This window comes from Mobula birostris, chromosome 1 (genome assembly GCF_030028105.1).
Source record: "Mobula birostris isolate sMobBir1 chromosome 1, sMobBir1.hap1, whole genome shotgun sequence".
NCBI classification, from domain to species: Eukaryota; Metazoa; Chordata; class Chondrichthyes; order Myliobatiformes; family Myliobatidae; genus Mobula; species Mobula birostris.
This window is the reverse complement of record NC_092370.1, coordinates 101,323,075-101,337,262: the sequence shown is the minus strand read 5'-3', so window position 1 is coordinate 101,337,262 and position 14,188 is coordinate 101,323,075. Positions and strand designations below refer to the sequence as shown.

The following is a 14,188-nucleotide window of genomic DNA, read 5'->3' as shown; positions in this document are numbered from 1 at the left end:
TTCTTGTTTGAATGCTCCATGAACTGTTTTTGGAAATTATTCATTATGTCTGTTTCTATAGTCTTCCTTGATCACCTATTTCATAGCTCTATTATATGCTTCGAAAGTTCCAACTGACTGCTTATTATAATTTTCTAATTTGCTTCCTAATAGCAGGGTTCCTTGATAAGCAATTGTCTGCATGAACCTTGCAAAATCAGTCATAAACTTGACAAGTTTCATTACTAGCTCTGTTACTGTGCTGCCCTAATTTGATGCAGAGCTGTTGATTGACAGCCTCAGCAGCTTGTGATCCATTTTAACTTCTGTCTGTGTGGAGTTTGCATGTTTTCCCAGACAATATGGGTTTCCTCCCGGTGCTCTGACTTCTCAAAGGTGTGATAGGCTAATTGGAGATGATATGACAGAGAGTCTGTAGGAAAGTGATAGAACATGCAGGGAGGTGAACAGAATAAAATGGGATTAATACTGATCAGTGTTTGATGGCACAAACATGAAGGGCCAAAGGACTGTTACTGTGCTGTATGAATCTATTTTCCAGTAAAATGTCTTGGTATCTTTCCTTTGTTTCTTTAAGTTTTTATCTTTCAAAATATAATAAGTATGTTTTATTAAATAAGTCACAGGGATTTATAAATGAAATGGTCAAACCATTGTAGAATTATGTATTTTTCCACTTTTTTTTCCTCCTCAGCAGAAGGTACACACAAATGAAGAGATGTGCAGGAGAACTGGCATTCTGCCTGTTGGAGTAAGTGCATCTTGGCCTCCAAGTCTTGCTGGTGTGTTTAAATCCTGATCAGGCAACTCAAAACATACATAAAAGTTAAGTTTTACATTGAAATGCCACTGTTCACACATCAATCACTGAAGGCAGGTATTTCCCAATCCACCTGAACTAGCAGGATTTCCTCTTTGTCTGAAAATCCCCCGAGTTCATGTTATGTGTCCTGTCTCTTGGCATCATAGGGTCATACAGCATGGCAACATGCCCTTTGGCCCATGCTGACCAGCATTCCCATCTAAGCTATTCTATTTTCCTGCACTTAGCTGAGCTGATACCCCTCTAAACATTTCCTGTCCATGTACCTGTCCAAATGAAAAAAAGTATTGCTCATTTATTTATTTATTCATTCAGAGATACAGCGCAGAACAGGCTTTTCTGAAACAACAAGCCCTATCGCCCACTAAACTACCTGTTTAACACCAGCTTAATCACAGGACAATTACAACGAACAACTAACTTACTAACCTATATATCTCCATACTGTGGGAGGAAACTGGAGCACTCGGAGAAAACCTACATGGTCGTGGGAAGGACATACACACTCCTTACAAAATTGAACTCTGACACCCCAATCTGTAATAGCACTGCACCAACTGCTACGCTACTGTGGCACCCTATACTCATTAACATTTAAATGTTTAGAGGGTGTCCTGGCAAGGGTAATAATTCACAGAATTTTACAGTCCTTCAGAAAAGCTCTTCAAAAGCACAATTAGTCCAGTAACCAACATCCCCAACAATGGGTGGGTCCTAACTAAATGAATCTCATTGGCACAATGAATTCCATCAGTTAGTGCCGGTACCTCTCAGCTCCACCAATTCAGATTCAATGCAGATCTTTGGTGCGGTCTCTGCAGGTGTTTGCACAGTCATTCTCCTGCACTGCCTCAAAGATGCACTGGTATGTGAATTGGTGTATGGAAATCATGTAGCTAAGTGAAGGGTAGGAGAATTGGGTTGAGTTACGGGCATGTGTGAGAGAATAGATTACAAGGGAATGAGACAAAGGAAATAATCTGAGAAATGGTACAGATCTAATAAACAAATGACGTGGAAATGTGGAAAATGTTCTGGACCCAGTTTCAGTGTTGGATGAGTCCTGAGTACCTGGCACAGTATCAGAGGTGGCCCTGACACCTGCACCTGGGAATTCAAGCTCTTTTCTTGAGTCTTTAGCTTCAAGCTCCACAGCACTTGTATTTACCACACCATGCATGGTCTCCAGGTAAACTGATGAAGAAACTTCCCTTTTGCATGTGGGAAAAAAGTCTGCAAACTTTAGGCTCTGTCCAGAAACTCAACCAGTGACTACAACCCATGGTCACACTTTGACCTTGTTTGGAAATAGTGTCAGCCATCATCGCTGAACCAAGTCATAATACCAACTGGCATCCAGACCTCTTACAGTGCCCTGCTACTTTCCTGAATGATGCTGATCTAACTGTAACACAACCATCTCAGACAAATAATTAATCAATGCATGTTTCTGGCATGTGTTGCTCCAGACCTCGGTTAAACGATGAGGAAAAGGGCACTGAACCTTGGCCTGGTCAAGAAAATTTTAGAAGGGCGATGGTTGAAGTATAAAGAACATAAAGGGGATTATAGTGGTGGAGGTCAATTGGAAAAAGTCTAATTTACAATCAGAATGTGAGCTGGACAATGCCTTTAATGTAGAATTGAAACTCCTGCTTCTATCAGCTCCTGCTTCTATCAGTTTCTTTTAAACTTATGCCTTTCAACTGTGACCATCACTTTGTCTCTAGTTAGTGGACTTGACATAGATCCAACTTCCCTGTATGCTATTGGTTCAAGGAACTTACTTTGTATAGATGACTTCAAAAGAACCTGAAGTCCCCTATTTACTGAGAATGTCTACTCAAGGGCTCAGGCTCTCTATAGCGCTGCAAGGATCAAAATGGTGGAAGTTTATATCTGGTTCATGATGTCCTATTATCTAAAACTGTAGACGTATGACTTTGAATGTAAATCTAGAAGGACAATTTTATAAATGTACTTAGCTTTAATTAGAAAAAGGACTACAGCAAATAAAATATACTCCCTATAGTCATTACATCCCATTTGAAATGCAGTAAATTATGAGCCTTGGAAGTGCAAACAATTCAGCTATGTGTAGTGTAACATTATCCTCAGCAATAAATCATTGCCAACAATTATTCTCCATTTCATTAGAAAAAAAATCATATTGAAAATTGTTTCTTTTCATTTTGATGGAGAAAAGAAAGAAATGATTTACCGTTGGGAGTGAGACAATCACTTGTGCTTCAAAGATTACCATTCCTTTCACATAACTCCTCAATCAACAGTTACACAGAAAGTGATGCTTGCTGACTGAACTGGATATAATCTATCTTGCCCACTTGGACTTGTCTCAGGAGAGACATGGAGGAGAGGCAGTGAATGGTCTGTAAAATGGAGCCAAACAATTTGCAGGTAAAACATTTTAGACAATCTAACATGAAATGATTTTTATGAGCTATCCATCACTTCATGACAAAGGACATGGTGGATCACCGTAACTTGATAGCAATTCTTCCCAAAGGCACTCGTGCTGGTTAATTTTATTTTTGATATATTGCTTTACTCAACATCTGACATAACTGCTGCAGATTGGCACATCTCTTTTTGCTCCAATATTTTGCTAGTCTGAGCTTCGTTCCTATTGAGGGGTGATACCTAGTCCATGGGAATCAAATGCTGCACTTTTAGACCAATTCTTTCCCCCAAGGTTAAATGCATTGTCTGTGATGTTCTAGACGTGACTCCAATCCAAATTCTGGGATGGAAGAAATTTTTGAAAAATGGCTAGAAGCCCTAGTATCACTAGAGCTGAGGTCCCCATCCTTTTTTATGCCATGGAGCATTACCATTGACTGAGGGGCCCTTGGATCTCAGATTGGGAATCCCTACACTGGAGGGATATATGTAGGTCAAACATAAACAAATGGGGCTAGCTTAAATAAGCAACTTGGGAGGCAGAGATGAGATGGGCCAAAAGGCCTGTTTATGTGACAGGGCACACCAACTGCAGAAATATCTCAACATGAAGGGAAGGCAAAAGTTATGAATGGTGTTAGTCCTCTCAACACCACACCCCATGATTCTCTGAAACATGAGAGAGAGGAGAAATACTGCATCTCAAGCCGCCTGTAGCTTAAAACTGCAATCATGCCTGATCTTCATTAGTGCCAGTTCTCCTGTCAGAAGTAGAGTGGTTGGATGCCTCCAATGGCCTGGCCACAATGCAATAGACACCCTGAACCGCCACCACAAAATATGTGTGGGAATACAAAAAAGTACTTCACACTGGCCTTAAAATAATTTTTAAAATTTGTTGCACAAAGTAGCACAGATTTGCTTTTAGCTGTACATTGTCTACACGACTAACATGTTGAATCCCAACAAAGGTTCTGTCCCTGTGTAATCATAAACACGAGAAATTCTGCAGATCCTGTTAATCCAAAGCAACACACACACACACACACACACACACACACACACACACACACACAATGCTGGAGGAACTGAGAAGGTCAGGCAGCATCAATGGAAATGAATTAACAGTCAATGTTTCGGGCCAGGACTCTTCTTCAGGACTAGAAAGGAAGGGGAAGATGCCAGAATAAAAAGGTGGGGGGAGAGGAAGGAAGATAGCTAGAAGGTGATAGGTGTAGCCGGGTGGGTAGGAAAGATAAAGGACTGGGGAGGAAGGAATCTGATAGGAGAGGAGGGTGGGCCATAGGAAAAAGGAAAAGAGGACCCAAGAGTGGGCCATTGGAGAAAGGGACCCAAGGAGATGCGACAGGCAGGTGAGAAGGGGTAAGAGGCCAGAGTTGGGAATAGAAGAAGGGAGGGGAGAGAAACTTTTTTTTTACTGGAAGGAGGAATCAATATTCATACTATCAGGTTGGAGGCTATCGGATGAAATATGTGTTACTCCTCTGCCCTGAGGGTGGCCTCACTGTGGTATAAGAGGAGGCCATGGACCAACGTGTTGGAACGGGAATGTGAATCAGAATGTAAATGTTTGATCACTAGAAAGTTTTGATTTTGGCTGGTGCAAAGGTGCTTGACAAAGCAGTTCCCCAACTTATGATGGGTCTCACTAATTTAGGGGAGGGCACATTGAGGGCACCGCACATAATTGGCTATCCTACCAGATTTGCTGCTTGGGGCCCTGAATGGAACAAGTGAATCGGCAGGTGTCGCACTTTGGCTGCTTGCAGTGATTAGTGCCAGGAGGGAGATTAGTGGGAGAGACAAACGGACAAGGGAATCATGGAGGGAGCAATTCCTGTGGAAAGCAGAGGCGGGGAATGAAGATATGTTTGGTGGTAGGATCCCTTTGGAGATGGCGGTTGCAGAGAATGATGTGTTGGATGCAAAGTCTCAAGGGGTGGCAGGTGAGGACTAGGGGAACTCGTTCTGACAGTTACTCCAAAGAAATTTCTTTGCAAAATGGATGAATGACAAAACCACATCCTTTGTTACCCATGAATGGAAATATTGCTTCTGCACCACCCTGTCAATCCCCCTCAACAGAATCATCTCTCATTCTTCTAAACTCTAGTGAGAATAGCCTCAACCTTCCTGTCTTTCCTCGTAAGACAATCCCTTCACCCCAGCAATAATCCTAGTGGAATCTTCTCTTAAATGCTGCCACTACAAATATATCCTTCCTTCAATAAGGAGACCAAATTTACATACAGTAAACTTGGTGGGGGCTGACTGTACCCAATAAGACGTGGTCATAATTCCCTATTTTTATATGCAGTGCAACAAAGGCCATTAATTCAGTTGTCTTCCTAATTCTTTGCTGTACCTGCATCCTAATTTTCTTTTCTACAGTATATACACAAAGGCACAGAGAATTCTGTATTTTCTCTCCATTATGCAATACTCCACTTCTCTAATCTTCCCATCAAAGTGGATAACCTCAAGTTTCTCCACATCAGGCATCTGAGTGGATGCGACAACTAGTGGTAAATTAAGAATACTCCCATTATGTGTGCCCAAGGCTACTCAAAACTAGATTGAACTTTTCCAATTACCCATTGCAGCCTTGCAGGCAACAGACTAAAGTAACTTTCACCTCAGTAGCTTAAACTAGATTTGTAATCACGTTCAGCATTTGGGAGATTGATATCCACAGTCAGTGGAGTGTTCAGCCTGCTGGAAAAGTAAGGCATTATACAACATAACATGCTCTATAAAACCAGGACTGTCTACGCCCTTGGAGTGATTAATCTGGGAAGTGGTTGAGCAGCTTATTTATATCAATCACCTATCATGGTGGCACACTTTGTAACTTCCTCCAATGTCATACAGTTTACAAATGATCTTAATAACACTTTGCTAATGGAAATGGTCTGAAAGCAGCACCTCAAAAAACAAATGACTAATAATTGAATATTCGTTCAGGGTTGTCATTCTTCCTGGTCCTTCTGAGGCCAGTACAACCATGTTTACATGTGACGTAATCAGCAGCCACTAGCAACAAGAAGTTGGAGTCAGGAAGAAAGCGATAGCTTCACATTAGCCCGGGGGATTGTTACTGGTCATTCCTGATTGCTTCCCCTCCTTCTTGATTTTTCTGTCCCCATTGGAATTGTCGCTACTCCTTCCTCCACTTCACCCTATTTACTACCTCCCAGCCTTCTGTTCGTTAACTCCCCATGATCACATTCTCTTGTCTCAGTTCCTACATTGAAGTCTTTGCCAGTGACACAGGTACAGCTATCTATCAGTTTAACTCCAATTTAAAAGTGGCTGCAGACACAATTTTGATTAGGATTTGGACTTAACCTTTTCAGGCCCAACGCTATTTAACCTGCTTATTTTCCCAGCAATAATTAGTCGATCACCTTGACTTCCTTTACTGGAGCTATTTCTTTAATTTTGGAACTCTCAGTAAAATTGAGCGTTTATACAAGAAGTTGCAATTGCTGAGAATACTTTAAAACATAAATACTTGGAAGTTTTTAAAAAATGTTTTTCCAGAATCTGGACATGGCTAGCATTTTTTTCGATCCAGTTTATTAACTACCCTTACTTTCTGTAGTTGGAAACACAAGGGACTGCAGATGCTGGAATATGGAGTGAAAAACCAAACAGCTGGCAGGACTCACTGGGGTGATTGGCAAGAGTGGATGGTCGATGTATTGGTTGGAGATTCTGCTCCTGAAGTATTGCTCATCCCTTTTCCTTCACAAATGCTACTGAGCCCACTGTGCTCTTCCAGCAGTTTGATTTCTATTTAGCCTGGTTCTCATGGTGGAATCATGACAACGGGGCTTTACATTGTTGATCTCTACCTCTGGATTACTGGACTGGTAATGTAACTCTCGTGCTCTCACTGTACCCCTGGTACTGAAGCTGTTTGATAAAGCTGTCAACTGTGGTGAATCTTACTGGCATTGGTGTACCACACAGAACTGTAGCCTAAATCTTACTAAACCTGTACTTACATGACCCAAATGTAAAGAGCCTAGATTATGATAAAAGTGCCCAGGACTTCTGGGGGTTATCTGCTGGCAAACTCAGAAACCCTGCCCCTGAAAGACCTTAGAAACACTGACGGCTGGTAAAAGACCACCGCACCTGTCCAGCCTGTAAAAAACGAAGATTACTTAATATTTTCTCAAATATTTCAAACTAAGAATATATGTTATCATAAATATCTAATTTGAAATGCAAATAACCATAGCCTTATTAAAGTTTTTAAGAGAGACAAAAACTCCAAAAATAGACAAATAAATCCAACAGAAATAATTTAAAAAGGAACCTATCCTCCTCTTTGCTTTCCGGCCAAGGGCTACTCTCCCCATTGAAATCTATGGGATTGTGGATCTCCGTTAGGTCTGACCAAAGGAATTAGAGTATTTCATCAAGATAGCACACCACTACAGAGCAAATTGATTCAACATTCCAAATTTACTCTGACATTCAGGAATTCTATGTTTAACAAGGCGTTGTGGAAGTCCTGTGCTTGCTTCTATTTAGATAGGTGAATGTTGATGGTTTATATTAGAACAGCCAGCCATTTCCGTGCTATGGGATTGGTTTCACCATAAAATGATGTTGAATGCATCCCCCCTCATGCTTATTTTTTGACTTTGGATGTATTACCTCAAGTGCTTCAAAACATTCTTTTTACATATCTCATGATTTCCACTTTTCACTGATAGATATGAATAGTTTGCAGATGGACAATTATGTATCAAGTAAGAGACCAGATCTGTTACCTTATCCTGGATATCGTCAGATTGTAGAGGTGGATGTGTTGAACAATCTCGTCCAAGAGTCGATCCGTCATTGTATCAAAATCAGCAAAGGTATCACTCTGCAGTCAAATGGATTCAAAACAAAACAGTGGCAATGTCATTCTGGTCAAAGAACTGAGATAACCATCTGTCTTGATTCACCAGACAGCACATATATTTCAAGGGCGGAAAGCTGATGGTATTGCCATAAAAGAGATAACTTTTCATTTTAGCTCCGCGTAAATAAACAAAACAGAATTTAGACCACTTTCAATCCCTAGCTCACCATTCCCTCCCATCGTTTATCTAAAATTGAATGATCTAATTCCACGTGGAAGAATTCAGCAAATAACAACATTTCATTAAGTACTCAATGAATTCAGCGTAGTATCATACATATAATCATCAGATTGCTGAACCCAGGAATACCAGCTCACCATTTAGCTCTTTTTGCACTGTATTTTGTTAATATTCTTACTGTAATTTATAGTACATATTTATGTATTGCACTGCACTGCTCCTGCAAAACAACAAATTGTATTTCATACTATACGTCAGTCATAAGAACCCTGATTCTGATCAGATACTGAATTACTCAAAGTTCAAAGGAAACTTTATTATCAAAGTACATACATCAACCATGAGATTCATTTTCTTGTTGGTATACTCAATACATCAATAGAATAATAACCATAACAGAAACAATAAAAGACTGCCAAACTAGAACATTCAACCAGAGTGCCAAAACAACAAAATTTGTAAATACAAAAATAAGAAATAATAATATTAAATAAATAAGCAATAAATATCAAGAACATGAGATGAAAAGTCCTTGTTAGTGAGTCCATTAGGTGTGAGAACAGTTCAGTGATAGGGCAAGTGAAGTTATCCCCTTTGGTTCAAGAGCCTGATGGTTGAGGGGTGATAACTGTTCCTGAACTAGGTGATGTGAGTCCTGAGGCTCCTCTACCTTCTTCCTGGTGGCAGCAGCAAAAATAGAGCATGTCCTGAGTGGTGGGGTCCTTGATGATGGATGCTGCTTTCCTGTGACAGTGCTTCACTAAGATGTGCTGAATAGTTGGGAGGGATAGACCTGTGATGGACTGGGCTGTATCCACTACATTCTGTAGGATTTTCTGTTCAAGGGCTTTGGTGTTTCCTTACAATGCTGTGATGCAGTCAGTCTATATACTCTCCAATACACATCTATAGAAGTTTGTCAAAGTTTTCGATGGTTATGCTGAATATCTGCAAACTGCTAAGTAGAGGCACTGTCATGCTTCCTTCGTAATTGCACTTATGTGCTGGGCCTAAGACAAAATAATAACACCAAACTCCTAATTGTTAAAGAAAATAGTGTTATCTTTATCTTTTTGTGTATATTATCACTGTTTGTGTATATTTTCTCTTAGCTCTCTGGTCATAGTGCTTATTTTCCTCTAACTATTTCTCCTCTAAGAAAATAATGCCTTGTACCAACTTTATACCTTTCTAAACATTATTATCCATTCTATTATGATTCCTCCAAAACACGTCAGGCTATTTCCTTGTAAATTCCCAAAAAGTGAGCTGGATCATCTGACCTGCAGAGGGAACTATTTGTCAGGTCTTGCCTTTGGTTCTGGTGGAGAGCTGGATCAATGGAATAGATTGCTGATCACTAAGCTCACAACCTTCTGACAGCACGCCCTCTGCATGGCGCCTCACTGCACTGCTGTCAGCTGGAACCTCCCAGCCTTTACCTCAGCATCTGGCCCTGCCATTCAGTGATCCAGCTCTGCTGAGATTGCCAAATGCTAAGAAGCATTTAGTAGTGGAAGACACATACATACAGCTCAGACTGAAACTCCACACATGATTGGAAAATGACGTCCATATAACTGTTTGCCCAAAATATCCATCAACACACAGGTATTTTGAGTGATTGAGTAGACAAAGACAGAAGTTACACTCAGTAGCTAATTTATTAGGTACCTCCTATACCTAATAAAGTGGCCATTAAATGTATTTCTGTAGGTAAGTGGTCTCCTGCTGTAGCCCATCTACTTCAAGGTTTGACATGTTCTTCACACACCAAGTTCCTCCTTGATCGATAAATAAACTCCAGGATATTCCTCAGCCGTGTTTATTTTGGGGGTGGGGCAGATGGAAGAGGGGATAGCAAGTAGGGGTGCCATTCCCCACTAAGCAGAAGTGCATAACCGACAAGCCTCCACAAGGATTTCTATGAGAGTCATCTATAAAACAAAAGAAGTTACAGATTTAACACAAGATGTCATCATGGGACCAACCTCCCTAAGCCAATGAACATAATCAATAATGTAGTAGGCCATCAATGGTTTCCTAATAAGGTTTCCGCAAGTGTGAACAGAGCTGATGAGATCAAGGCTGGCCAACAGAGATAAGGTTGGGCAATCCAGCCCTTTGTATCATTATTTCTTTCAGTCTGATTTCACTAAGAAGCACACCAAGTTACTCTCTTCCCTATCAGCCAAATGAATGCAAGGTGCTGTTCTCGAATGCTCTATAACTGCTGCTTAAAGACAGTCCGTGTAGATTTTCCCCAAATGTGAAAACGTTTCATCCAGCTGGATGATAACTTTGAGTGAATGCAGCAGGGCCAATGAAAAGGGTTAATTAGAGCAGCAGTGGAGACCTTACTGCTAATTTGACAGTGATAGACTCAGCCCATTAACACGATATGGCTTGATTTCTTTTTTAGATAATAAGGTCTCTGAGTTGTCTCACTGTGAGAAATGTTTCTTTTTGTCTGAGAAAAGTGATGATCTAGTTATAAGCCACAATACATAGAAGTACCTAATCAGTCAGAAGACTGCTTTTTTTTAAGTACTGTGCAGATGTCCCTGTGTTCTGGCATGAACATGGGAGGGAAGGAGGAAGGTACAAAAAGTAATGGGAATGGGCTTCCAAGACATGAGGGTACTAATTCAGAAAACATATTCATTGGACCACATGTTGTACTGACCTTTTGACTGACTCTAAAATCAGTCAAACTCTTCCCTCACACAGAGCTCTCCATTTTTTCCATCAATGCCCCATATTTTAGAATCACCTAAGCAACAGCGTTGGGTGACATTGATTGTCTGTTGCAATCTATCCATCACTGGCCAAACCTGCGGACTAAAGTAATTGGAGATGGTCGCAAATGCATTTCGGCCGAGAAACAAGTAAACAAGTAATTCAGAGATACACAGCAACTTGCACATGTGAGTGTGGAGATGTGCTCTGGTGTTGAGGGGCATTGCAGAAATCATCAGCAATTCTGAGAGAAGAGTTTGTAGTTATTTGTTGATGAACTTATACATATGAAGTAACACACAAAATGCTGGAGGAACTCAGCAGGTCAGACAGCTTCTATGGAAATGAATAAACAGTCAACATTTCGGGCCGAGATCTTTCTTCAGGACTGAGAAGGAAGGGGGAAGGTGAAAAGGCAGGGGAGGGGAAGGAGGCTAGCTGGAAGGTGATAGGTGAAGCCAGGTGGGTGGGAAAGGTCAAGGGCCAGAGAAGAAGGAATCAGATGGGAGAGCAGAGTGGACCATAGGAGAAAAGGAAGGAGGAGAGGACCGGGGGGTGGGGGGGGAGGGTGGAAATGACAGGCAGCTGAGAAGAGGGAAAGGATCAGAGTGGGGAATAGAGGAAGGGGGGATTTTTTTTAAATAGAAGGAGAAATCAATATTCATGCAATCAGGTTGGAGGCTATTCAGATGAAATATAAGGTGTTGCTCCTCCATCTTGAGTGTGGCCACTTCTTGGCACACAAGGAGGTCATGGATCGACGTGTCAGAATGGGAATTGAAATGTTTGGACACTGTGGCAGATAGGGTAGAGGTGCTTGATGAAGCAGTCCCCCAATTTATGACGGGTCTCACTAATGTAGAGGAGTCTGCATTGGGAGCACTGGGCACAACAGATGACCCCAGCAGATTCCCAGGTGAAGTGTTGCCTCACTTGGAAGGGCTGTTTGGGGCCCTGAGAAGAGGTGAGGGAGGAGGAGTATGAGCTGGTGTAGCACTTAAACTGCATACAGGGATAAGTACCAGGAGGGAGATTAGTGGGGAGGGATGAATGGACAAGAGAATCACAGAGGGACTGATCCCTGCAGAAAGCAGGGAGAGCGGGGTGGTAAAGATATACTTAGTGGTAGGATCCCTTTGAAGATAGCAGAAGTTGGACCCTGCAAAGGGAAGATGGCGGCCCGACACAGCTCACAGCGGCCACTCCTGTGGTGATGTCTGTTATTTGTCAAGTAGGGTGCCGCGCACAATCCTGATCTGATGGAGACAGACATGAGAAGCACGGAAGAACAACTAGTGAAACTTCTGAAATGCCTGCTTCGCTGCTGCTGCTACTGTGTGGTCCAGAATCTCTGGAGGTGAAGGCCCCAAGTCCTCGGCTTTGCTTGTTGCTTTGCGGCTGGGGTAGGGTCAAAGCGCTCGGCAGAGGATTGTACTCGGAGAGGCTGTGTCGGAGCGGCTGGTCGGAGGCTCGAAGTTTTTGGGCGGACTCAGAGTCCACTGCGGTCGGGTGCTTCCAATGGTGCTGCATCAGCAAGTTGGCGGTGCTTGGAGGTTCATGGCGGGGAGAGTTCCTCCCCTCTGCCACCTGCGTGGGATGATGAGTCTATCGGGACTTGAGGCTTCTTTTTTACCATGCCCATGGTCTGCTCTTTATCAAATCATGGTATCTTTTTGCACTGTTGTAACTATATGTTATAATTATGTGGCTTTGTCAGTTTTAGTCTTGGTTTGTCCTGTGTTCCTTGTGATATAATTCTGGAGGAAATTTGTATCATTTTTTAATGCATGCATTTCTAAATGACAATAAATGAGGACTGAGTGTCCTCATAATCTAAAGTTGTGGAGGATGACTTGCTGGATATGGAGGCTGACGGGGTGATAGGTAAGGACAAGAAGACCTCTATCACGGTTAAAGCAGCGGGAAGATGGGGTGAGCACAAATACATATGAATATCTATTTGGGGCAAGCAGACTTCCCTGCTGTTAAATTATTGCTAGAAAGTTTTAACCAGGAATTGTCAGGCATTGCGGGGGCGCGGGGGGGGGGGTGGCGGTGTTTACCAGCATAACTACTGGGTTCAAGTAAGTTAGATTTTCCATGAATATCTAGGAATCATTATTAGAGTGTGAAAATCCAACATGCCATGAATATAAAGACCGGAACAAGCTTTCCAACTTGCTGCTTGTCTGACGTATCATTTTTAAGTCAATAGCTCCCTCTTGTGTAATTTGTTAGTAGCATCAAATTGGAGCTGCTTTGAAGTAGCTGGTCTCCTACAGTGTTTAATTTACAAGGTATTACGCACCATCATCCAGGAAGGATATCAGCCGCTGTCAGTCCTAATTCACTGGAGACTGCTGTTAGTAAAAGCCTAAAGGTGTTATTATTTGCACACCATGTATTTAAATGCTGGACTAATTTTTCCTCCCCACTATTCTTTCTGTGCAAGTCTAGACAGCAAGTGTGCTGGACATGCTGTTCGACTGTGGGCTGAGAGGAAGTGGAGATGGGGCAACATAAATATAGTTTTCCAAGACATATTTAATAGAGTTTAAAAATACGAACAGTGAAGCTAGTTTTACAATGACCTAATGCACATTTGCAGACTATTTGGCAGGCAACAACTCTGGCGAAAAGACCAACGGGGTTCTCCCCTTACAAGGCTCACTGAACAGATGATTAGGAGCAAGAACTCTGACTCTTTTTAAACACAATTTCATTACAGATTAACTGCTATATGCTTTAGCTCCCTGTTGTCGGATACATTATCAAAACACAGACAAGCTAATCTCCAGTCAACTGTCCCTAATTATCTTTTTACATCTGCATCTTTCTCCTCTGTAAAGGCTTTCCTTCATACTTACTTCTTCAACTGAGCCCTCTCCAATGTCTCCTTCTTTGACTCAGTGTAAAGTCTGGTCATATTACATACCTGTGGTAATGCCTTGAATCGCTTTAAAACCTTAAAAAGGTGCTGTGTTAAATTCAAGTTGTTGCAATTTATAAGCATGAATTTTCAGTCAGAGCAGTAGACTGTTGTAACTTGTACGAAGGAGGTGGGGGTGCAGGTGGAGTC

General features: G+C 41.7%; 1 protein-coding gene across 2 annotated transcripts in view; it reads right to left on the bottom strand.

Annotated features, from left to right (window-relative positions):
• fam135b (family with sequence similarity 135 member B) overlaps positions 1 to 14,188 on the bottom strand; it is a 392,129-nt gene that overhangs the window by 23,248 nt on the left and 354,693 nt on the right. For both annotated transcript variants that reach the window (XM_072259585.1, XM_072259586.1), the window contains one exon: positions 8,053 to 8,150. In XM_072259585.1, coding sequence (XP_072115686.1) covers positions 8,053 to 8,150 — 98 coding nt within the window. The remainder of the gene's footprint in view (positions 1 to 8,052; positions 8,151 to 14,188) is intronic.